The sequence below is a fragment of the Prionailurus viverrinus genome, unplaced genomic scaffold (assembly GCF_022837055.1).
Source record: "Prionailurus viverrinus isolate Anna unplaced genomic scaffold, UM_Priviv_1.0 scaffold_39, whole genome shotgun sequence".
Lineage (NCBI taxonomy): Eukaryota > Metazoa > Chordata > Mammalia > Carnivora > Felidae > Prionailurus > Prionailurus viverrinus.
Genome location: NW_025927607.1, coordinates 2,343,346 through 2,366,483, shown reverse-complemented (window position 1 = coordinate 2,366,483; position 23,138 = coordinate 2,343,346). Strand labels below are relative to the sequence as shown.

At 57.6% G+C, this 23,138-nt stretch overlaps 1 protein-coding gene across 7 annotated transcripts in view; it reads left to right on the top strand.

Moving 5' to 3' along the window:
- PER2 (period circadian regulator 2) overlaps nt 1–18,513 on the top strand; it is a 40,454-nt gene extending 21,941 nt beyond the window's left edge. For all 7 annotated transcript variants that reach the window (XM_047846470.1, XM_047846469.1, XM_047846471.1 and 4 more), the window contains 14 exons: nt 707–813; nt 1,365–1,518; nt 1,811–1,919; nt 2,682–2,807; nt 3,229–3,316; nt 4,846–5,005; nt 5,095–5,219; nt 6,044–6,208; nt 7,361–7,600; nt 9,487–10,298; nt 11,506–11,683; nt 12,584–12,776; nt 14,132–14,282; nt 16,328–18,513. In XM_047846470.1, coding sequence (XP_047702426.1) covers nt 707–813; nt 1,365–1,518; nt 1,811–1,919; nt 2,682–2,807; nt 3,229–3,316; nt 4,846–5,005; nt 5,095–5,219; nt 6,044–6,208; nt 7,361–7,600; nt 9,487–10,298; nt 11,506–11,683; nt 12,584–12,776; nt 14,132–14,282; nt 16,328–16,477 — 2,758 coding nt within the window. In that variant the 3' untranslated portion in view covers nt 16,478–18,513. The remainder of the gene's footprint in view (nt 1–706; nt 814–1,364; nt 1,519–1,810; nt 1,920–2,681; nt 2,808–3,228; nt 3,317–4,845; nt 5,006–5,094; nt 5,220–6,043; nt 6,209–7,360; nt 7,601–9,486; nt 10,299–11,505; nt 11,684–12,583; nt 12,777–14,131; nt 14,283–16,327) is intronic.
- Nucleotides 18,514–23,138: the final 4,625 nt, after the last annotated feature.

Genomic DNA, 23,138 nt, shown 5'->3' with positions numbered 1-23,138 from the left:
CTGAACTGCGGCTCAGAAGAGGGAACAGTGGCTGCGTGGGCAGAGAATGCTGGTCATGGGGGCAGAACGGGCACCGAGACGGTCACCCCAAAACATCATCCTAAGAGCTGCAGGAGGAAGCCCGGTGGCACAGAGCAAAGGCCCCCCGCCTGTGTGGCACCTTTTCAGGACCAGACACGGGAGCCAAAGTAACCGAAGCACAGCATCCTGAGCTGGAAAAGAGCCAAACAGGGTTTTCCGGCGTCCAGGCAAAACTTGTTTAAAAGAAGCCATGCCCAGCCCCATCCGGCCAAACTTACAAATGACACGAAGAACGAAAAGACCTTAAAAGACAAAAAGCGAGAACGTTATCGTGATTTACTCTTTCAGGAGCAAAGACGCCGCCCTGTGCTGGGACACTTGGCCTGTATGGGTTGGGCCTGCTAGGGCCTAGCTCCCCGTCACAGACCTGTGGGGATGTTGTCATCTTTTGTTTGCCAGTTAACTGAAAGACTGTTCTCTGTGAGCCCAGTTCCCCAGCTTTGCTCTCTGGGGAATTTGGAGTCTGTCCCTTCCCTGCCCCCCAAGAGGAAGATGGTCCTTAGAGATGAACTAGGGCCCCCCCTTCGAGGCTGTGTTCCAGACCGTGTCCCGAAGCGCAGCCATGAGGCTGGGGCTGGGGAAGGGGGGCTGCACAGGGACCCCCATGTGTGTGCTTGCTTTGCAGGGCGGTCCCCCTCCTGGGCTACCTACCTCAGGACCTGATCGAGACCCCCTTGCTCGTGCGGCTTCACCCCAGCGACCGGCCTTTGATGCTTACCATCCACAAAAAAAGTAGGTCCCCTTTTCACAGTAAATCCTGCCGTCAGCACCCAGCCTAGATGGGTCAGGCCGGCCGCCAATGTGTGTGACAGATGCCCCGGCCGTGCCCGAGCCCTAGTCCCGTGGGTCAGGAGCGCTCATCTCTCGTGGGGCCTCTGTGGCCCACAGCCTGACCCGTGGCCATCCTGCCTTTATGGTTGGCTTCCCTGGCGGGTGGGGGGAGGGGTGCGGGTTCAGCTGTGGCGATACAGGTGCTGACCAGGCCAGGGGAGTGGATGACACGGGTCCCCACTGAGCCCAGGCCTCGCAGACACGGGGGACGCTGAGCGTCCCCCTGGGGGCCGGTCAAGGCTAGAGACGCGTGTGCCGAAATGCGTGGTGGCGCTTTTGGCAACGGTCCGTTGTTACAGTTTAAAGCGGAGCGGGGCGCCGACGGCGGTAGCGTTGGGGAGGTTGGCATCTCTCGAGTTTCGAGGTGATTCCAGAACGGAGCGCCTCTCCCTCCCCTCTTCCCGAGAGCGCCAGCCTCTCGTCCTCACACCCGCACCCTTCCCCTCCCCCAGTCGTGCAGTCCGGTGGACAGCCCTTCGACTCTTCTCCCATCCGGTTCCGCGCCCGGAACGGCGAATACGTCACCCTGGACACCAGCTGGTCCAGCTTCATCAACCCGTGGAGCAGAAAAATCTCTTTCATCATCGGGAGACACAGAGTCAGGGTGTGAGTGCTCTCAGTGCACGGCGCGGCCCGGGGACCCTGGCTCCCCCACCAGCACACCGCGTGGGGCGGGACTGGGTGACCGGGACCCAAGTCACCTCCCGCCACACGCCTGTGCTCCCCAGGGGGGCGGGGGTGGGTGGGTAGGGGGACACCTCACGCAGGCAGGGCAGCGAGTGGAAAGGAGGAGGTCGTGAGTGGGCAGGTGGCAGCCCAGGGGTCTGCAGGGGGGAGGCAAGCCCGGCAGGGGTGTGCGGCATGGGGCCCAACTAACAGACAGATTCGCACGGCACAGGGGCCCTTTGAACGAAGACGTGTTCTCGGCTCCGTCGTGTGTGGAGGAGAAGGGCCTCCACCCCAGCGATCAGGAGCTCACGGAGCAGATACACCGGCTGCTGCTACAGGTGGGTGCGTTGCCTGCGCGCCCTCCTGTCCCCCTGCAGAAGTGGCCCAGGGCTGCTCGGAGACCCGGGGTGCCCCTCCCTCCCTCCCTCCCTCTCAGGCTCATCTCCCCGCATCCGGCTCCTCCCTGCGTCCCAGTACCCCTGGTCTGGGCCCCGGATAGTTGGGCACACCTGCAGTTTGCACCGTTGGGGGCAGCCCCAGCCGTGCATGTTGGGGCGTCTGTGCCTGAACGGCAGCCCGGGGCGAGCCACTGAAGGATGGCACCCAGGCCCTGGTGCGAGCCCACGCGTGGCCCCCCACAGGTGCACCGGGTGAGAGCGGGTCACCTGCTGGGCCCCGGGGGACCAGAGAATGCCTTCTCCGTGTTCTGGGGACACACGCAGCACTCGAGAAAACTTAGCGTGGCCACCAGTCCCCCCAGCCAGGCAGCTTCTGCCTGTCCGTCTCCTCAGACCTCGGCGACACCACAGCACGCCCCTTCTTGTTCCTAAAACCCCTGGGTAGAAACCAGACTGGCCCATGAGGGAGCTGAGGGACAGGGTCGAATGGCCCCTCTTTCAGGGAGTGTGTGCGACGGGGATCGGGGGATGCATCCTGCAGCCTGACCCGGGGTTGCAGCCCAGCCCCCACTTTGTCCTTGCCCTGCTCCCCCGGGCAGGTCACAGCCTCTGCGAGACGGCCGTGTTGGGGGGCACCGAACCCGCAGTGCCAGCCACGCCCCCCAGCCACGTCCAAGGCCTTCCTGTCTGCTGTCTCCCCAGCCCGTCCCCCACAGCGGCTCCAGCGGCTACGGGAGCCTGGGTAGCAACGGGTCCCACGAGCCCCTCATGAGCCAGACGTCCTCCAGCGACAGCAACGGCCACAAGCACTCCCGCCGGAGGCGGACCGTAAGTCCCTGTCCACCGTGTCCCTCCCTCTCCGGGTAGACTGACCCGCGGCAGCCCTGGAGCCCGCACAGCCCCAGCCACCTGCCCTCTGAACCTGCTCGCTCGGGACTCACTCTCTAGTCTCTAAGGGGGGAAGCGTCCAAGAGCTGTGGCTGAAGTCTGGGTGAAAATCCCTTAAAGCAGGCGAATCAAGCAGAAGTGAAGACGTAACAAAACCATAACCTGCTGGGTCCCTTGATTTGTGTTCTTGGGACCATCAAGCTCGTTTTCTTTAGCTCGGCCACACTCTGATTTCTCGTTCAGAACCTACTTCTGCGTTGCTGGGAGTTGTCAGCTCTTCTCTGACCTCACCGTGGGGGACAGGCTGCAATGCCAGAGGGTCCCCTCGAGGGAGTGACGCGCTCTTGTGTTTTTCCTCAAGGAAATTTGTAAAAATGCTAACGGCAGGGTCAAAAGCAAAAGTCCTTATCCTGGTGACTCTGGAGAACAAAAGGAAAAACCTGCTACAGGTACAGCATTATTCTCTGTTTCCTTGGTAAAACCTTTTTGGTTTTTAATGTTTATTTTATTTTTGAGAGAGGGAGAGAGACAGAGCGTGAGCAGAGGGCAGGGGTGCAGAGAGAGAGGGAGACACAGAATCCGAAGTGGGCTCCAGGCTCCGAGCTGTCAGCACAGAGCCCGACACGGGGCTCGAACCCACGAGCTGTGAGATCATGACCTGAGCTGAATTCACACGCTTAAACTGAGCCACCCAGGTGCCTCTCCTGGCAAAACTTTAAGTGTGGGAGGCGGAAAGAGGAACCTGGTTTCATGTTAACTCCAGGTGGCAGGGATTTACCCTGCCAACGTGCTGCCTCCCCTCCCCATTGGGCAGCCCCGCTCAGTGACGTGCCGCCAGCGTGGGCCTTCACTCCTTCAGTCTCGCCGACCCCGGCTGTTGTGTGGTCACCTGGCTCCCCGCAGGCCTGTTGAGACGTGGCCAAGGCGTGCGTTTCCGCCCCGTCGCCCCATTCTAGTTCTGTGTACTGGCCGTGGGGTCGGTGCTTCCAACGACGTGAGCAGGTGCCCTCGCCCCCCGCACCGGGCTGCCCAGCCAGCCCACAGTGCTCACACCCGTGAACGCGGTGTCTGAAATGGACAGCGCCAGCTCTGCTCAAAGGCCTCCCTCTCACAGGGAGCCAGTGGCCCAGGGAGCTGCCCGCACACCCCCTTGCCGCCTGAGCCTGCCTCACCCGGTTGTGTCCCCGCGCCCTCATGCCTGGGCTCATGCTGTTCCTCTGCACGTATGCGCACACACACACACATGCGCCGCAGTCCTCTCCCCGTCGTGGGTTCTTGCTCTTCCCTTGCACTCAGGGCTTGCCTCCTCCAGGAAGCCTCCCTGGGCTGCCCACACCTGGTCTTCACCAGGATTTTTGGCCTTCGGGACGTGTGGGTGTGCACTTTGCCCCCAGCGGACAGACTGCATGCTGCGGTCTGTGTTGGGTGTTGGGGACACAACAGGGGGTGGGGCGTGGCTCTGCCCCTGAGGGCCCTTAGGGGAATGCATTTGGTGCGCGTGGTGAGGGCAAGAAACGTCCACAGCAAGCCGCACTGGAGACCATTACGACTTTTGTCACCACTGGGTCATATTTGGAAGGACTGACCCTCCCAGAGACAGGGAATAATATTGAGCAACTAAAAAGCGTCTGCAATCTAATTGGCCCTAGAAGCTTCAGGAGTTTAAGTAAGAACTGGCCTTCCCCACTGCTGAGTCCCTGACCCTGGGGATAGCCCGGGCCGAGGGCCACCGAGCCCCAGAGAGAAGCAGGCCTTGGCCCTGGTGACAGCTCCCTCTAGGGTCCCTCTGTGGGTGGCACAGTGACACTTGCCCCCACAGAGCTGCCTGAATATCTGGCTGTCCCTGGATTTCTGTGTCTGTGGATCATATTCTGAGCCCCGAGCCTCATTGGTAGGTAGAATTAAGAGACTTTGTAAACATACAGAGTACTGTTTGGGGGAAGCAGGTATTAACTGAGCTATCTGATCCTTCTTTCAGAGACACAGAGTAGTTCCTGTGCTCAGATGAAAGCTGTCCCCGTGGAAAAGGACAGCTCGGGCGCCAGCCTGCCCCCGGGCGGCTTTCCCGAGGAGCTGGGTGGCAAGAGCCCGCCCGCTGGCTCCTACCAGCAGATCAGCTGCCTGGACGGCGTCATCAGGTGCGGCCACTTTCGGCCCCCGCCTCTGTCGTTCGTGCACTCTGGGGGCTCCCGTGTCACATGAAGCCCTTCCCGGCCCCCCCGTGCAGGTACCTGGAGAGCTGCAGTGAGGCTGCTACCCTCAAGAGGAAGTGTGAGTTCCCGGCGAACGTGGCGATGCAGAAGGCCGGCGATAAGCGGAAGGCGGTGGCCGGTCTTGGGCCGCATGGCACAGGTGTCTTGACCGTTCGAGCTGCGGGGGGTGTGGTAACTTGGATGCCCGCTGTGGGATCAGGTGTCCCGGAAGGCCTGGAGCCCCCTTCCCTCCCAGGGCAAGTCTGAGGGTTTCAAGGACACAGTCTGTGGGTGGAGGCTGTTTCTTCAGTAACCAAAGTAGCTCCAAAGTTAGCAGCCGTCTCACAAGCTAGACGTAAAGGTGATCTGGGACTTCGAGACGAGGGTCCTGTCGGGGCTGCTGGAGCGGGAGGACCGGGGGCACGTCACACGGTCGTTCTTGGGCAACACGGTGTCTCAGCAGAGCACCGGCCTCTGAACGTTGCTGCAGCCCTACAAGCCAGGTTAAGTCCCAGGCCCCTCAGACCCTGTGAGTGTTGCCGGTGGTCATTCCGAGAGCCAGAAACCGGGTGTCCCGTTGCTGACAGAGCACGAGCTGGGCAGTCACACTGTGAGGGACTGTCTGTGCCCGAGCTGCGGGGAGAGCGCTCAGCAGAGGGCGGGCCCCTGGCTGGCTGTGCAGCCTCTCTCCACGGGCCCGCAGAGGGGGTCCCGGCAGAGGCCCCTGACCCAGAGGACCTGCGGCTGCCCGGTCGCCCGCCCCCTTTTAGAGGACTCGGGACGGGAGAGGTGTGATTCTGCCCACTTCAGAATTTCCTCTTCTCACCCCGGGAATAAATACCTGCCGACAGACCGTCACTGCCGGGTGTGTGCGGCCCAGGTGGGCCCGTGGGTGTGGGTGCGTCACACAGACAGTGCTGGTTCTGATCTGAACGGTTTGCTTTTATTGCACGTTTGTGTCTGTGTCCTTTCTGCCTCACAAAGAGACGGCCTCACCCTCCGAGGTGAATAGCCACGCGGAGGTCAGTGCGCACTTAACCTCGCTGACGCTGCCCGGCAAGGCGGACAGCGTGGCGTCCCTCAGCAGCCAGTGCAGCTACAGCAGCACCATCGTCCACGTGGGCGACAAGAAGCCACAGCCGGAGCTAGGTATGCTTCTTGGTTCTCGGACGATGCCGAGGGTTCTCTGACTTTAACGGTAAAAATTGGGTTTTTTTCATTAAAAAATTTTTTAATTATTTTTTTTAACGTTTATTCTGAGAGAGAGTGAGTGTGAGCAGGGGAGGGACAGAGAGAGAGAGAGAGAGAGAGAGAGAGAGAGAGAGAGAGAATCCTAAGCAGGCTGCATGCTCAGCGAGGATGGAACCTGACCACGGGCTCAATCTTAAGACCCTGGGATCATGACCCGAGCCGAAATCAAGAGCCAGACATTTGGCTGAGCCACACAGGCGCCCCTAAAAATTTGAATTTTTGGCTGCCCTCTTAAAATTTTCTTTAAGTTTGTCCAAGTGCAAAAGAACCCTAGCACTGCCCAGGAACGGAGATCCAGGAAATCCTGGAGCGTGAAAAACAGGTGGGGGGGGGGGGGGGGCGCGCACCGCACCTGTCCGAGTCCCCATTGCTCTCTGGCACCACCTGGTGGCAGGTGTCTGTTCAAGCATGAACAGGGAAGACGCTGAGGTGGTTCGGAGCCTGGGCCTGTGGGGGGTGGTGGGGAGGCAGGGGGACTGAGTAGGGATCCTCGGGTTCCCACCCCCTCCCCTGTTTGAGGACAGGAGCCAGCACAAGTCATACAGCACTGAGTTAGCTTCTTCTTCAGAACACCCATGAGTGAAATGAAACCCAAAATTGTTCTTTTCTGGGAAGAGAGAGACAGGAAACAGTGCAGGTAAGAAGAGAGTCGGTGTCCAAACCCCTCTTTCCGGACGGTCAGTGGGTTCCACCTGCCCCTGTCCCGTCACGGCTGTCACGCCTGAACCAGGATAGGGGTCATGCGCTAGCTCTGTCTGTGGTGCTCTAAATGCTAGGGACTAGGAGTGTCTCCAACGTTGAGCTGAGCCCCGAGATCCCCCACGTTTCACTTTGCTTAGAAGTCTGCTCCTGGAGCCGCCCCAGGCTCCAGAATGAGACTTCCGTCATGGACTTTCGTCTTTCGTTGTCAGCCTTCTCAGGGCGCTAAGTGAACTCACCGTGGATCTCAGCTTCACGAAGGATTTCTCTTCTTCAGAGATGCGGGGTGGGTTATCCGTTGTTTTAGCCCCCGAGGCCCTTGCACACCGGAGGTGCCGTCTCGTGTTACAGAGCTGGTGGAAGATGCTGCGAGCGGGCCCGAGTCCCTGGATGGCCGGCCCTGCGGCCTGGGCGCGGAGAAGGACCCCCTCCGGACGCTGGGCCTCACCAAGGAAGTGCTGGCCGCCCACACCCAGAAGGAGGAGCAGAGCTTCCTGCTCAAGTTCAAGGAGATGCGGAAACTCCACGTCTTCCAGTCTCGCTGCCATTATTACTTACAAGAAAAATCCAAGGGGCAGCTGAGCGAAAGAAGTAAGTGGCGATACCTGACCTAGAGGTGGATTTCTAAAAGCTTCATATTCTTGGTGGAATGGGGTCCAGTGCTTCTTTCGAAGTGTGAAATGTCCCCAGTTTGGGACCCCCGCGTTTGTGAGATACGTGTTGGAACTTGGAGGCGATGCAGTCTCTTGCGGTAGAAACAGGTGTCCTCTCGGGTCCCCAAGGGCACAGTGCCATCGAGAGCAGTGACAGCGCCAGGCTGGCCCCCGTGGAACGTGGGATGGGGCCGTTGCAGAGATGCCACGTCAGACGTTTCTCACTGGGTGGCTGAGGGGCAGGGGACCCCACCTGTCCGCAGTACTGACGGGGCATTCGGTGTCAGGCTCCTGAGCGGGGAGGAGCCCCGGCTGATACCCTTCTCCTCGAGAGATGTGCCCTCCTGGCTGGACTGGCCTCAGGGCCAGAGGACAGCCCCTGATTGTGCAGAAAGCTGCCTTTTGGGTTGAGAGCCAGCGGCTGATTGAAAGGCATGGGGGGAAGTCAGATAGACAGGGCTGGACTGATCAGAGACACCACGCTTTCCCTGGGTCCCCCAGGCCAGACACAGGGATCAGAGCTAGTGGGCCCAGGAGACATGCACCACAAGCTCCCAGCTCCCACCATCTCTAGGCGGACACTCCAGGGTGAATGTATAAGAAGTAAAAGAAGCTGATGCTGTCTAGAATCGTGTCTCTTCTACTCTGTTCCTTTTCTCCTTCTTCCCCAGACTCAGGGTGACTGCCAGGCCATAGAGAATCTCTGTGGAAATGAGAAGAAGGTGTCACCTCCCCCTGTGGGCAGACCCACCCTGAGGGCCTGGCTTGGTGCGGAGTTCCAGCTCCCTCTTGCCCGCTTGGCCCTGTTTTTGCAGTGCACAGACTATACAGCTGTCCACGGCAGCCCTGTCTAGGCCCTGATGTGTTATCCCAGGAGCCCAGTGCTTCAGCCACTAGTCCCACCAGGGGACAGATTTCCTATAGGAAGAACACCAAACAGAGTCTGAATCCCAAAACCGCTGCCCACTTACCACTTTGCCTTAGACTGGCTGGTTTGTCTTCAGCATGGAGCAAAGGTGTGGACCACACCCTGGCACAGGTGTCCCCGCATACCCGCTGCAAAAAGTCCCAAATTACCCTAGGTGACACGAGAGGAGACGCTGAGGTTCCTGGGACCCATCCCAGGCGTGGCATGACACTCCGACCCAAAGTCCTGCTAGTGCACCAGTCGGGGCCCGGGGTGGGGTGGGGATGTGCCCAGGGTCCTCCGGTTACCAGCGCAGACCTCCCGCCTTCTAAAGAAGGCATCATCTCTGCAGCACTGGTCGCCTGATAGACCTCCGCTCAGGTGCAGTCCGGGCTTTATTTGACAGGTGAGGCAGGAAATCTCTTGTCTTAAGGAACAGTAGTGATAACACTTGTAAAATTCAAAAATAAGGTTTCATGAGATCAGTGGGTCTATCCTTCAGGTTTCACAGACCAGTGTCAGAGAACAGCATAGATTCATCAGCCTTTTGACTTCTTTTGGCCCAACTAAAACCTTCTAAATACTACTTTTCATCACTATGATTTTGCAAAAGAAGGGACTTTTTAATAGCAGAAGGAGACAGGCATGTGATCTTGTAGTTAAGGGCAGTCTTAAATTGGTTGACTCTGGTTTCATGAGTATTTTGCCCTGATTATTTCACTTCACCAAGGGTCAGGGGACACCTTTATGGAGGCCCCAGTGGGCCCCAGGATGACATCTGGAAACCCCAGACTGCTGAACTAGGAGGTGCCCTCACGTTTCTAAACTTCTACAAGTCTCCAAAAACCAACACAGAGGAGTCACATAAACACTTACATCTTAACTCTGGTGGGTTTTTTTTTTTCCCATTATTTTAGCCACCCCTGGACTAAGAAATGCCTCTGGAATAGACTCATCTTGGAAAAAAACCGGGAAGAACAGAAAACTGAAGTCCAAACGGGCCAAGCCTCGAGATTCCTCCGAGAGCACCGGGTCTAGGGGGCTGGCGCCCCACCGGCCCCCACTGGTGGGCCTGAACGCCACAGCCTGGTCGCCGTCGGACACATCCCAGTCCAGCCGCCCCTCGACGCCCTTCCCTGACTCCATGCCAGCTTACTCCCTGCCGGTGTTTCCAGCCCCAGGACTCATGCCCACGCCGGGGCCGGTGGCGGCCACACCCGTGGCTCCCCATGCCGGCTTCGCGGTGCCCACCGTGCCCATGGACACTCAGCACCCGCCGTTCGCTGTCCCCTTGGCCCCCGTCATGGCACTGGTGTTACCCAACTATTCCTTCCCTACGGTGACCCCCAGCCTGCCCCAGGCCTTCTTCCCAGGCCAGCCTAACTTCCTACCCGAGATGATCCCTGCCTCGCAACCTGAGCTCCCTGGTCGGACCTCACCCCCCAAACAGCCGTGCACGTGTCCTCGGGCAGAGTGTGGGCCACCGGCATCTCGTGCAGCCACCCCGGCCTCCCTGCCGTCTGCTTCTGGGCCCACGGGCAGAGCCTCCCCTCCGCTCTTCGAGTCCCGGGGCAGCTCACCTCTGCAGCTCAACCTGCTACAGCTGGAGGAGGCCCCCGAGGGCAGCGCCGTGGCCGCAACAACGGCAGGGTCCTCGGAGACCACGGCGGCAGGGCCAGACTGCAAACCTGGCACGGCCTTGGACCGGCAGCCAAAGCCTTCGCCAATTGTAAGGACCCCCCCCCCCACCCAATGTTCCTTCTCTAAGGCGGGCGCCACACGCAGCACGGCAGGGGTGGGGCAAGCCCGTGTCCTCCCAGATGGGGGTGGTCAGACACTGTGGCTTCTGCCAAACTCTTTGTTTTGACAGAAGTACTCATGCTAGAAATTAACATCTTCCAGTTAAGCGACCCTAGCAGAGTAGAGTGGTGGGAGCTCTTCATTGTTTGGGGATCCGAAAGAAGGAGGCTGGATTGATGGACGGCACAGGCAGGGTCCGAATAGCCGCATGTGACTTCATGCCTGGCCAGGAGCCGCCTGGAGATTCTAAACCAAAGTCCGATGATAAAGCACAGTCAGCCTAACTGCCAGAACGAAGGCTCGTTGGGGGCGGGGGGGGGGGGGGGGCAGGGGCGGGGAAGCTGGCAGCGGAGGCACCCTGGGTGGACGTAGAGGCGGAGGACAGAACTCTGGAACCAGGCGGTCGGTTGCCTTCCTCCCAAGTCCTAAGAGACGCCAGTGTGCCATTGTTACTCGATTAATGAAATTGCAATTGTGTCTCCAAAGAACCGCTTCTGTGTTCTGAATGAGCTTAGGCGTGTGGTAGTGTTAGCGAGGCTGTGCAGTCCACGGGCGCCCCGAGGGGGAGCTGCACGGGGCCCCCAGAGGAGGACGCACAACCTCATGAACACAGACTAGCTTCCCCAGTGCCTCCCTGCCCTCCCAATTCCTGTTTCTGGGGTCCTGGCCTCCCGTTCTGGTTCTGAGGACGGAAGGGTCCGGCTGCTGCCAGGCCACGCCTCTCCCTCGGTCCCAAGGCCCTGCCCCCCAGGCCAGAGCCATACCCACGGCGAGGAGCAGCCACCCGGTGCTGCTGAGGCAGTTCCCCACTCCCCAGTCTGCACTGGTGGAAGGCCAAGCGGGAGCTTTTCCCTCAAGGATCCTGGAACTGCTGTCTTTGGTGTGACTGTCCCCAAACTAAGGTTGATTAGACGGCATTCATAGACCACTGGCGAGCATGCTGCTGTAGTCCCAGTAACCGCGGGACGCATTCACTGGGCCTTCTTCGTTGGCATGTGAAGGAAGGGCCAGCGATCTGGGGACCCCGCTCTGCCGTGTCCCTGGTGTCCCTGGTTGGCCTGTGCACACAGTGCCCTGCAGCTCCCCAGCCCCACCCGGTCCATCCTGACCGCGCCATCTTCTCCCTGTTCCTGAAGCGCGAGGAGCCCACAGACGCGCCAAACGGCGATGCCCTCTCCACGTCCAGCGGCCTGCTTGACCTCTTGCTGCACGAAGACCTGTGCTCGGCCACCGGGTCGGCCCTGTCTGGGAGCGGGGCCTCCGATTCCCTGGGCTCCAGCTCGCTGGGCTGCGATACGTCTGGAAGCGGAGCAGGTACGTTGGTGACCTGGGAGCACCCGAGTCCCGCGGGAGTGGACGTGTTTTAGTTGCCTCAATTCAGGGCTTTTTTGGAAGATGGTCTCTTGATGCACCTGAGGGCATCCTCAGCTTTTCCCGACCTCAGGCCACGGTAGCGGGTGCGGACCAGGTCCCGACAGGCATCCGGCTGGCCCTCCGAGCGGCTCCCCGGAGCCCACAGCAGTTCACACCCGCAGGCACGTGCCCCTTGCTCCTGCCCCAGCTCTGCCCGTGGGCATGCCCTGCACCTGTTTGCTTTACACTCTCCTGGCATTGCAGGCCTCACCCCTGCTGGCTCTTTAGAACCATCCCTCCGGCTCTCTGGGCTGCTAGGAGGGCTGGTGGTGTTCGCCCTGCCAAGGGAGCACCCCTCACGTGAAGCTGGGGTGTGGGCTGCACGCCTGAGCAGCGAGGATGAGCCTGGTGTGCTGTGGAACTCCGTAAGGGGCAGAGCTCACTCCACAAACTGAGAACCCCCCCTTCCCCCCCATGGGGTTTCCCTTCCCCTTGCTCTCTGGCCTCACTCCCCACGGGAGGCTCACTAGAGAGCGATCCCCGACCCAGCTTCTCTGTGGCCTAGCCTCGTCAAGGAGTAGGGAACTCTTGGAAAGAAGACCACACTTTCTAAGACCTAGCCCTATCTGGACTTCTCGGGGCTGGCCCTGGAGGGAAAGAATCACCTCCATGGTGCCAGCTGGTATTCCCCAAATAATTTGAGGACTGAAATCGGGGGGAGGAACATCCACCAACCTGGGCACTCACCGCCAAGTAAAACTCTTCAGCTCCCCAAAATTGCCGTTGCCTTGTACACGCGTGTCACACGAGGTTTAACATTGTGTCAAAAGCTTTGACTTGCCACGTTTTGTGTTTTTAAAGGCAGTAGTGACACGAGCCATACCAGCAAGTATTTCGGGAGCGTGGAGTCTTCGGAGAATAATCACAAAGCAGAAGTGAAGGCGGACATGGAAGAAAGCAAGCACTTCATCAAGTACGTCCTCCAGGACCCCGTCTGGCTGCTGATGGCCAGCGCAGATGACAGCATCATGATGACGTACCAGATGCCTTCCCGGTAACCGCTCGACCTTTTCCTAGGGACGTGGGATCCCCCACCCAGTCGGGGGGACTTCCCTCTGAAGCCTCATCTCAGATTGAGTTGAGTGCAGCAGACAGAGAAGCAGGGTCACTCCGGGTGGCTCTGTGGTCCCACAGAGAGCCATCTGTGTGGACAGTGTGCCCCGGAGCCCTGCAGAGTGACCTCCCACGGGCTGTGAGGAAGATGGGCTCCCGGCCACCCTCCTGGGCGTCGCACTCAATGCTCACGAAGCATTTGTGCCAACGTCTGTCTCCCTTCTCTGTCGCCCAGCAACCCTGTGGGGTGGATGGGGTGTGTCTGTCTTAGAGATGCCAAAGCCAAGGTCGAGGTAGTGAGCAGCCCTCGGCCACCGGCTGCTCTGCGGTGACTGGAACTGGGCCACCGCAGTGACTGCTTGTCAGGCTGTTCTAGTGAACCGTCATGGTCCCTGCCCCCGCGGAGCCCCCAGGGTGGGGGAAGCTGGGGAAAGAAGGATTAAGGCTGAGGCTCAGAACAGCCCGGCCTCTGTAGGGGGGTCACTGGGGGTCTATCGCCGGGGCAATGTCAGGGTTTGCAGGAGGCAGAGGAGTTATTCCGCCAACCGCCTTAATGGCAAGAGTCTCCAGCTGATCAGCTTGTGCAGGTAACCAACTCCCGTGTCTAATTCAAAATAAAACCAGGGAGCCTGGGTGGCTCAGTCAGTTATGCATCTGACTCTTGATTCTGGCCCAGGTCATGATCTCACGGCTCATGGGTTCGAGCCCCACATGGGGCTCCACGCTTGGCGTGGAACCTGCTTACCATTCTCTCTCCCACTCTCTGCCCCTCTCCCCTACTCATGCTCTCTTTTTCTCTCAAAAATCATAATAATAATAACAATAATAAAATCAAAATTGTTGGGGCGCCTGGGTGGCGCAGTCGGTTAAGCGTCCGACTTCAGCCAGGTCACGATCTCGCGGTCCGTGAGTTCGAGCCCCGCGTCGGGCTCTGGGCTGATGGCTCGGAGCCTGGAGCCTGTTTCCGATTCTGTGTCTCCCTCTCTCTCTGCCCCTCCCCCGTTCTGCTCTGTCTCTCTCTGTCCCAAAAATAAATTAAAAAAAAAAAAGTTGAAAATCAAAATTGTTACTCAGGTTATCATTTTAGTAGGAAAACTATGGATTGTTTACTAGGGAGATTAAGTTATCTTAAACAGGGTAATTTATTTTAAACAAAAAGGAAATTTGCATGAAACAAAATCACCTGAAATTATACTAATATGGAAAGAGTCAACAGAAAATGAGTATGTAAAAGAGAAAACCACGAAAATCCCTTATTAAGACATTCTGAATTGCCTAACTGAATGTTCTCTGAAGGAATTTGGAGACCGTCTTGAAGGAGGATAGGGAGAAGATGCAGCCGCTGCTGAAGTCCCAGCCCAAGTTCACGGAGGGCCAGACGCGGGAGCTGCAGGACGCACACCCCTGGCTGCGGGAGGGCCGCCTGCCCCCCGCCGTGGACGTCACCGTAAGTCACAGCGCGTAGTTTCTGACGTCGCATTAAAGGGCACTGCGAGGGGGCCGCTCCGTACTGTCTTTGCTAGTGTCCTGTAAACTTAAAACTCCTAGAATTTGAGAGCGTTCATTAACGACAACGAAAGACACCACGATACCGTTAGTCTGAGGAACTTTCTTGTAACGGCTCTGCCACATTGCTCCCGAAAAGGCCGTCTGAAGGCTCAGTCTCAAGATCCAGTGCTGAAATTGGAATGTTTTTTCTTCCTTTCAATTCTGTTTTCCATTAAAAACGAAACAAAACAGGAAACAGGAAGCTCTGCTCCTACCATAAACCCTCACTGTCCCTGTGGACCATTAAGTGGCCATAGGAACAGCGCTTCCACAAGGCCACACGCCCCCTCCCGCGGCTCCCGGAGACATACCTGCGTGCCCATCCCTGCTCCCCGCTCCCTCCTGAGCCCCGGGTCCCCCGCAGCCACTCATTTCAGGGGCTCGGTGTCCTTCCGTAGCTGCACCCGTGGCCAGCCCTGTCCTCCACCTTCAGGATGGGAACCGGCCACTCCCCATCACCTGCAGCGTCACCCCCTGGTCCAAGCACGATGCTTCTTCAGCTGCATCTTCCTAGCAGCCTCCCTGCCTCATGTCGTTCCCCCGGTCCCCGACAGTCACATCCCTGTCAACGGCGCCCCGTCTCAGTCCCAGTGCTGCAGAGCCATAAAAATCTGACATCTCTTGGTTTCTCCTCCCTCACTCTCTGCACCGCATGGGCCTCTCGCCTGCCCCTGAACGCAGCAGGCAGGCTCCTGCCACCGGGCCTTTGCACCTGCCCTTCCCTCTGCCTGGAACCCCCTCCTCTTGGATAGACACGTGGCTGCTTCTGGCTTCCCTCACGTGTTCCTTTCACACGCCACAGTATCGGTTGCCTACTGCTCTGTGTCAGATGACCCCAAACCTTAGTGTCCTAAAACAGTAAACACTAATGATCTCCCACTGTTTCTTTGGGCTGGGAGTTCAAAAGCAGCTGGCGGGGAAGCTCTCTCTCCGTCTCTCCTGAAGATAAAGGCAAGATGTTGGCTAGGGCGTCTGTGGTCATCTGAAGGCCGGAAGACCCCCTTCCCAGGAGGCTCCCTCCCATGCCTGTCAAGCTGGTGCTGGCTGTGGGCAGGAGGCCTCAGTTCCTCGCCACACAGGCCTCTCCCCACAGGGCTTCCTGGCTGTACTTGTGGCCTGGCACCGGATCCCCAGAGAGGACAGGAGGAAGCCACAGGCCTCTTGGGCCCCACGATGCCCTCCATCACACCATCACCTCCTCTTTGCTGGAGGCGAGTTACCAAGTCCAGCCCACACTTCGGGGAAGGGGAATGAGGCTCCACCCTCTGAGGGAAGGGTCTCAAAGAACAGCCCTCCATCAGTCACCTTCTCTGGCCTTTTCTAAAGGTCCAGCGTATAATAGGACCCCCTCCACGTGCCTTGTTCCGCGTCCAGCTAGACTTTCATTTTGAACACTGTAGGGAACTCGCCTCACTCTGTTCATTGTCCCTCTTCCCCTACGAGGATGTCACCTCCACCGGGCGGGGGTTTTCATCTTTGTTCACTGGTGAGTCCCAGTGCTCAGGACATGTCTGACGCGTAGCAGGTACGCAGCAGATAGTCGGGGAATGAGACCATACATCGCTGATGCCCCATTTCCCAGATTAGAAAACCGAGGTTGGCGAAGGCAGTTATACTGGGCCTCGATCGACTCCGGCCCCACAGGCAGGAAGAGGAGGAGCTGCGACCAAGCCTGAGTCTCCTGGCTTTGCCTCACTGCTCAGATAAGGGCTGGACTCTCCTCTGGCCTTGGGGGAGGGGGCAGCGCGGCCCCAGGGGGGGGCAGCTGTGGCCTCCCTGAAGAGCAGGCAGGGTCCCAGCAGCCCCTCAGAGGCGCCCCACGTCCCACCCCTCCTCTAGCAGCCGCCGGGCCAACCCCTGGTCACCTGCACCTCCTCAGATTGAACTACACCGTGGTAACGAGGATGTCGTTTTTGTTACTGATTTGACATTTTTCCTTTTAAGGAGTGTGTTTACTGTGAGAACAAGGAAGAAGACAACATCTGCGTGCCATATGAGGAGGATGTTCCTACTCTGGGTCTCAGCGGAGACCCAGACACCAAGGAGGAGGGAAGTGGAGCCCCCTTGAGTCACAGAAGGGAAGAACAGACCTAAGTCTGTCCTGGCCCCACCCCCCACCCCAGACAGCCTTGATCTGCGCTAGAAGGTGCTCGGAAGAGAGGAGAGGTTTTCTCACCTGTTTGTCATGAAGTGGACAGATATGCTTATGTCGCTTTTTTTGTTTTAGCGGGAAAAAACACATGGTTTTCTGAAGGGGTGATTTAAAACCGGAGGGTGGGAAGGGTCTGGGAGGAAAATACATTTTTATATTTAAAACATACCTACGGAGGTTGGGGGGCCGGCGGACAGATTTTCAGTATTCTTTAACTTGAGAAAGCCTGAATCCCCTCCTTGCACGTGTCAGGAGGTTGTCCCAGGGCTCCCGGAAGTCTGTGGACTCGAGGAGGCTTCTCGCCGGTCCCTGTGGGTGTCGGGAGGCATCATGCAGGCTGCGACAGACAGCGGGGAGCCTCCCCAGCTTGGTGCGGGTCAGATCAAATTCTGGCCTCTGGGGGCTGCTTTTTATCTAAAGTATTATTTAGGCAAACTAGGTGTTCTTAAAAACATGCCAAATGGGGATCGCAGCCTCTCCCGATTTTCTTTCAAAGTGTTTTGCATTAAACGGCTTGAAACCTACTCTGGCAAACCAGCAGCTTCGGCTTCAGGTCCCATAGCGGCAAACATTTCAGTCTGACGTAGCTTGTGTTTGGGGTGAACGGCGTGGAGATGCTCACTCGGGACCAAAGAGGCCCAGTGGCTTGTGTGGCCGGCTCCACCAGACTAGCACACGCTCAGAATCTCCTGTGTCTTTCTACAGCGTTCTTGTATCCTTTTCAGCCCGTGACCAAGAGGTAGATAAAATATGTGGTTGATTACCTCCGTGGTGACTTCCCTTTGCAGACCAGGCTTTGATCGCCACCCAGAGGACCATTCGTGTTGGTCGGTCCTTTGTTGGGAACCTCCCAGACCGGAGCTCTGGCAAAGAGTAGCCACTGACATCGTGATCTGGTGACCGCGCCTGCGCTTTCCGGGGTGCCACGAGCTCACCTCTCCCACCGCGCCCTGGGCTGGGATGCCGGCCCTCATTCTTTTCATGAGCCTGACCTCACTCGGGGCAGCTTCCGGTCTCTGCAGTGAGGTCCCCCGGGGTCACCAGCACTCTCAGGGCAGCGGGACACCCGGGGAAGAGTGAGGCCTCTCTGTCTATCTCACCAAACCTCATGTTGCACCACGCACCCCCAAGATTTGGGGGGGAAAGTCGTATAGGTCCCTGGAGCGAACGGAAAGTTACCACAGGTGAAACAATGAACTTAAAATTGGACTGAGTTTGTAAAGACGGAAAAGAAAGCAGGCTTCCCCTTGTTCTCTGATGGAGAAGGGGCTCCTGGAGTCAGCCTCCCTGTCACCTGCTTGGTTTTCAGTCTTATGATTGGATATTAATCCCGTTTTCCATAAGCTCAAATGCAAGAATACTGTGGGTTTTTTTTTTAATTTATAAAGTAACATCACCTTCTCATGCCCAGAATGAGGTAGTAGCCTGTGCGTTTGTGTGGAAAATAGAGGCTGTCAAACCCGCCTCCCGCCTCTGAAGTCCGATCATCAAGGGATTAGACGCTGGTCAAGGTTACATGTATGTTACGTTAACATACAGCCGTCCAGACGCTCTCCACTGCTATGAATGTTTACCCTCAGCATTGTTACCGTATGATTCGCGCCCATTGATTGTTATTAACCACGTAGCCTCCACACGTGCTGGAAAGTTGACAATAGGAGCATTTTGTGAAATTGTTTACACGATGCCGCGCATCGAGATGTGTTTCCTTTAGTGTGCGTGCTTACACAGGGGTCATAAAACTTTCTCTCGATTTTAAACTGAGCCTTCTTTTTAATCTGTTCCTAAACAGACATGTAAATACACTCTCCATGTCTGTCTCATGACTTGGTAAGCCTTGCCGGACAAGTGGTTTGTCCATGCACCCACCAAACTTTCTTCACCCAGTGCAATATGTTTGTTTACTGCTCGTGTCTTTTTACGACTGTTTTGCTTTTTAGAAAATTGGTAAATAAAGCAAGTATATTTTTTATTGTTCCTTGGGTGTATTTTGAATGTAGCACAGAGCAATCACAATGGAGATCAAAGATTTCCAAAAGGTGTGTCTCAACAGAGAACTCCAGAAATGCCGTGTTCGGGACAACTTCTGTCACCGAGGCCTCCCTCACCCCTTCTGTTGCACAGCTGGTCCCTTCCCGTGTGCGTGCGCGTGCGTCTCTCTTACGTGCATCCTCACCACATGCTGTCGCACTGCCCAGTGAAGTCTTAGGATGTGAACTTCATAAAATGTAGATCTAATCATGTAATCCAGCGCTCCCATGGGCTTTTCACTTGCAGATGCAGGGGTGAGGCTGCTTGGCTCAGCCCCCAGCTCTTCTCCACTCCAAGGTGACCCCAGGCACCTCTTCTGTTTCTCTTGTGCCCTGCTCTGGGTGTCTGTCCCTTCTAGGGGAGCTGGCCGTGCGCTGGCCACAGGGCCAAGGGCAGAGGTCTGAAGGACGCCAGCCAGAGAGGCTTCATGTCTCTGTCGGAGATGATGGGGCAGAGCCACCCAGTCCCCTCACTCCACACGCCCTGTCCTTCTTTCCACAGTGATGGAGCCGTGTGGGGCCCGGGCAAAGCAGTGGGGTCCTGTTCCCCACTTCCTCCCGCTTTTCACACCAGGATCATGAGGAATGGAGCAGAGACATAAATGGATCCTGGACCCAGTGCCCAGCTTCCCAGAAGCTCTCTGAGCAGGAGGGGGAGGCTTGAGTCCCTGCCTCCTGGCTTCATGGTGACAGGGGGGGACGGCGTGGGGGTGAGGGAACAAAGGCAAAGCCCTCCCAGTAAGCACAGAGGCCTCTGCAAACTGGCCTTAAATGGCTAGAGAGGGCTGTTTCACCAAACTGACTGCCTTTGGGGACTCTTAATTGCATTTTTATTTACCATATAACCCCAAAGTCACCCCCCCCCCTTTTATTTCCAGACCAAAAGGAGCTTCTCCAAGCTTTCTGGGCTGATTGCCCACAAGGGGCCTGAATGTCCATAGGCTGGCTGCTGCCTTTGTTCCCTGGGGATTTATGGCCTGCCCCCCCTGCCGCTAACTGGTCCCCCTGTGGCCACCACAGCCCTGCCCAGCCTCTGCTGGCCTCTGTTCCTGGATCTGGGGGGATCAAAGAGCCCAAATGCTCAGGAAGTCTGTGCTCAAGCAACCTTTGAAGGTAGGATCAGTCCAAGGGACAAATGGCAGGAAATGGGTCCACTAGAGGAGGCTGTGCAAAGGAGAGAGAGAGAGGGCCTGGTGGCCCAGAGATGGAACATCCAGGCTTCTTGGAGGAAAAGGCCAAGCCAGCCAACCAACTAAGGGAAATTGAGGCTAACTTCAAAGATGGGGCCTTGGGCAACTTCTGGTCCAACCAAGGATTTTGTTGACTCCTATACCCTGCTCTGTCCTTGTACCTCAGGGTACTTGGTCACACTGAGGCATATCCTAGCATCTAATTTCTCCTTCCTTCAACTCTAGACGGTGTTCCTCAAACCCCACCTTCCTTTGTAAGACAAGCTTTTTGAGGACTTTCACCCTCCCTTCAGCCTCCTCCCTTCTCGTGACAATAGTCACCTATCCTTTTGTTTTTATAAAGTCAACTTTATTTAATATCCTGTAACCATAATAAGACTTTCTTTCCTTCTCTACAGATTGATCCTAAATGTTGAGCCCCCATGAACAGTGTTATATTGTTGTGACTGTGGAAGAATTGTTAGCTTCTGAGTCAGTCAGTATGTTGAGATCACAGTTCTCTTTGGGAGGAGCTTTTTGTTTTTCCTGGAATTACTAGTTGCTTCTCATTTTTTGCTTGCACTATCCGCCTTTATCATGCCTTCCCCCCCAAACCCATACTCCATCTAATCAAGTGTTCTATGGATCTTTTCCCAAAGGCCTCCCCCAGAGCGCTGACCATCCTGTTCCAACATGGACTGCCTCTCATGGAGAGCATTCTAAAATACCTGTTTGGTCTTATTCAAACAATACAATGGATAAGGGGAGGCATATTCATCAGACCACAAGAAATAGCACTGAGTTTATTTTTTAATATCTCAGATTCTCAAAGTAGGGGTGGAAACATAATTGTAGTTACTTGGGGGTCTCCTTCCCTGGAGTGATGTCTAAGTGATTAAGAACAGTAAAGTCACAGGCCAGTTATGTGCTCTCTTGGGTTCCACACTGAACCCCCTCCCCTCCCCTGCCAGCCCCACCACTAGGTGTAGGGAGAGAAGGGCAGTGGGGTTCTGAGCAGCCAGATGAGGGGGAAGGAAGGAAGAGAGCTGAGCTTTCTGGCATGTGGAGGAGACCGAGAACAACAAGGGATGACTGAAATAAAGGAGTAGGTTTCTACCTGGGTGAACAATGCTGGGCTGGAGAGGTCTTCGAAGACTGCCCAAAGAGAAGCAAACAAGAGGCCGAGTGTGGACAGGTGAAAATCAACAGAAGAAACTCTCGGGTACTTTTTTTTTTTTAATTTTTTTTTCAACGTTTATTTATTTTTGGGACAGAGAGAGACAGAGCATGAACGGGGGAGGGGCAGAGAGAGAGGGAGACACAGAATCGGAAACAGGCTCCAGGCTCTGAGCCATCAGCCCAGAGCCCGACGCGGGGCTCGAACTCACGCGAGATCACGCGAGATCTCGCGAGATCGTGAACTCACGGACCGCGAGATCGTGACCTGGCTGAAGTCGGACGCTTAACCGACTGCGCCACCCGGGCGCCCCTCTCGGGTACTTGTAGAGGTCAGTGAGGTGACTTTGGGAAACTGCAAACCTCTCATCAAACTCGCCTGCCTATAAAGGTCCTTCTGGTGGGGAGCCCAAAGTGAAATACACACAGGGAGGGCTGCAAGATCCGCCTTCAGGTGGCTGGGGTGGGGGATATCTGTGGCCTAGTCCTACCACCCACTACACTGCAGTCCCTGGATGTTTCCTTCCCCTGCTGCTTTCCAGCCAGGCTTGGGGCATCCCCTCACCCTGCCTATCCACCCGGGCTCTGCTGAGGCCCAACTCTGCTGGAGGTAGATAGGAGGTCCTAGGTACCCTTGACGAGGGATGGTTAGAGCTTGGAGGGGTGCAGACCAGACCCTGACAATCCCAAACCCTGGTGAGCGGTTCAGGACTGGGTAAAGGCAGGACTCCTGTGGGGCAGGTGCACTCCCACCAGCAAGAGGAATAAGGAAGCAGAGACCTAAACAGTGAGGAAATAGACATTTGAAGGTGTTTGAAGCATTCCAGGTGGAAGGCTCGGTGGGTGCAAAGGCCTGGTGGCCAGAACCCATCTTGCCATTCCAGCTTTGCTGTGCTGTGAAGGTTACCTAGGCCGGTGGAGCAGGGAACAGGCCGGGATCCCCAGGGTGCTGCCCCAGGGCGCGGGCCCCACCGACCATTCACCCCACCCGCGGGGAGGCCAGTCTGGCAGATGGGCGGCCCGCGGTGGGGGCGGCGGTCGTCTGGCGGACACAGGCTCACCCGCCCTCCGCCGCCGGACAAAGCGCGCCTAGACAAAGGCGCGGCCAACACCTGTCGCTCTTGGCTCGGCCCCCGCTTTTCTCCACCGAAGCGGCTGCAGCTGCCAACTGTCATGGGCATCAAGTTACGGGGACCAGACGGCGACCTACTGAGCCTGGGCGAGGGGAGGGCTGGGAGAAAAGGGAGCCGAGGGGGAGGGGTGGCGGGGGACGAAGGAGACTGCCACAGGGAGGGAAGCCGGGACGAATGAACGAGAGTGGGGACCAGGGAAGGACGGGCGAGGAGCGGGGAGGGCTAGGAAGAGTGGGTGGGCACAGCGGGGAACCAGGGCAGGGTGTGTGTATGGGGGTGGGGAGGGGGAACCGGGAAGGAGGACAGGGAGATCAGAGGGGGACAGGGGAGCGAAGGCGATTAGGGGGACATGGAGAGCTCAGGGGGACAGCGATGATGATTAGAAAAGAAGGGGCGGCTGGTAGGGGCGTGGTACCAGAGAAGGAGCGGGGGAAGGGTGACCAGAGAAGGAGCGTCCCTAAGAGGAGGGGCGGTGTCGCCGGACCCGCCCCACTAGGATCCCCGCGAAGGCGGAGGGCTGTGTCGAGGGTCGAGTGGGGACCCACACTTCCGCAAGAAAGTCAAAGGAGTCCTGGGGCCCGCTCCCAACCCCAGTACCCCATGGGTCTCTGTCTCTCCGGGGTTCCGCAGCTATCCCAACCCGGACCCTTAGACCTTCCCAGGTCCAGAGACCGCGGCCTTGACTGTGGTTCTGCCCTCCACAATCTAGCACCCCGACACTCGGGCAGGAGCGCTCCTCTCCGGAGGCACCTTGCACGAACTAAGACCAGTGTGAATGCACGAATGAGCTCCTGCTCCCACGCACAGCAGACCTGGGGGCCCTGCTCAGGTAGGGAGGAAAACAAACGCACCCCCCGTCACAGCGCACCGGGTCACCGCCCCCTCGGGTGCCCCAAGCCGCTGGCGTGGCGCGGAGGCCCGGCTGGGGGCCCCGCCCGCCGGCCACGCCCCACCAGCTGCCTGTGGACCCCGGCGGCGGGGCCGGACAAAGCGCGCCGCTCCCATTGGCCGCGGCGCGCCTAGAAGCCGGCGGCTCCAGGGCCGCGCGGCCAATCCGTGCATTGAAATGCAAATAAGGGGCTATAAAAGGGGCGG